Source organism: Acanthamoeba castellanii (assembly GCF_000313135.1).
Source record: "Acanthamoeba castellanii str. Neff unplaced genomic scaffold scf7180000084743, whole genome shotgun sequence".
NCBI classification, from domain to species: Eukaryota; Discosea; order Longamoebia; family Acanthamoebidae; genus Acanthamoeba; species Acanthamoeba castellanii.
Genome location: NW_004457410.1, coordinates 15,550 through 17,054, shown reverse-complemented (window position 1 = coordinate 17,054; position 1,505 = coordinate 15,550). Strand labels below are relative to the sequence as shown.

The 1,505-nt window shown below is 57.2% G+C and overlaps 1 protein-coding gene across 1 annotated transcript; it reads right to left on the bottom strand.

Moving 5' to 3' along the window:
• Nucleotide 1: 1 nt before the first annotated feature.
• Nucleotides 2-1,344, bottom strand: ACA1_176860 (glnglu non-discriminatory tRNA synthetase; the record flags this gene model as incomplete). Its single annotated transcript, XM_004338083.1, has 5 exons — nt 2-142; nt 271-429; nt 508-823; nt 926-1,152; nt 1,249-1,344. Coding segments are annotated over 5 exons (939 nt in total), but the record flags the coding sequence as incomplete, so codon positions are not given.
• Between the last annotated feature and the right edge of the window lie 161 nt (nt 1,345-1,505).

Genomic DNA, 1,505 nt, shown 5'->3' with positions numbered 1-1,505 from the left:
TGAGAACCACGCGGAAGATNTTGGGGTCCCTCATGCAGCCGACCTTGGACTGCATGTCGATCTTGGCGCGCAGCACGCACTTCTGGCCCTCGGGCGAGCCGAGCTTCATCTCTTGCCACTGGCGGAGGCTCTCCTCGATGGGCTGGTTCCGGAAGGGGGACTCGATCATCGCCTTCCTCATGGCCTTGAGCTGCACGAGTACAACAATAACAACGGTTAACATATTATTGGCGTAAGCGAAGAAATGAAGAAAAAGAATGAAGGATTTACCTCCTCGTTGGGGGTGGTGTCGATGTAGGCGAGGCCCTTCTTGATGAGGTACTCGGCCTTCTCGATGATGAGGTCAAAGTAATCGGACGTGTAGGTGATCTTCGCCGGCACGATGCCCAGGGTGGCCAGATCAGCAGTGATGCTGTCCACAAACTCGTTCTGTTGTAACGCACACACAACACGACCATAATTCAGAAGAAGAAAAAGAAAGAACGAAGAGAGAGAGAAAATACGTACGCTCTCCTTGGTGGGGTTGGTGTCGTCGAAGCGGAGGATGAGCTTGCCGTTGTACATGTGGGCATAGTGGTAGTTGAGCAGAGCGGCCTTGACGTGGCCCATGTGGAGGTAGCCCGACGGCTCCGGAGGGAACCGAGTGACGACCTTGCCCTCCTCAGCGCCCTCGAGCTCCTGGTACTTGGCCTTGGAGGCCGCCTTGCGCCCACCGGCAGCCGCGCCGGCCGCGGCCGCAGCCTCCTCGGTCTTGACAGTACCGCCGGCGTACTTGGTCGACACCGCCACGAACTGAGGCAGCGAGTCCACGTACTTGAACCACCTGGAGCTCACACGTCAACAAACCGCACACGACACAGACCCAATCGCACACGCACACGGCGCACAAGACACAGAACGCACAGTCATAGAAAGAGAGAAGTACCGGACGAGGTGCTCGTTAGCATGCTTGGTCTGAGAGGCCTTGGCCCAGAGGGGGTGGAGCTTGAGGGCGCCCCACACGCCGATGTCGGCCAGGGTGACGCCGTAGCCCACGAAGAACGTGCGCAGGGTCAGGTGGGCGTCCAGCAGGCGGAGGGCGGCGTTGAAGGCTTCCTCGTCGGTGACCTTCTTCGACAGACGCACCAGCGCCAGCTCGAGCCACTGGTCCACCTGTGATGCATCAATTAGCGGAGGCAGCCACAAAGGACATTAGAGTTGATTAATCGTGCTACTCGCGTAGTACAACGCGAATTGGGATTTCCGTACGTTGCTCTGGGCCTTGGCATCCTCACCAGCAAGACCCTTCGAGGGGTCCTGCCTCGAGATGTAACGCGCGATCACGTGATCGCCCCTCAGCACGTCTCTGCATAGAACCCAGAACAATCAAAAAATGGCCTAGAAATCTTGCGCTTGAAAATTTGGCAGAGGATAACGAGACGAAGTAGAGCCAAGATGAAGAAATTGAGGAGTGCTGCTTGTACCCTTGCGGGAAGAAGGCAAGTTCGGTGATCTCCTGATCCTTG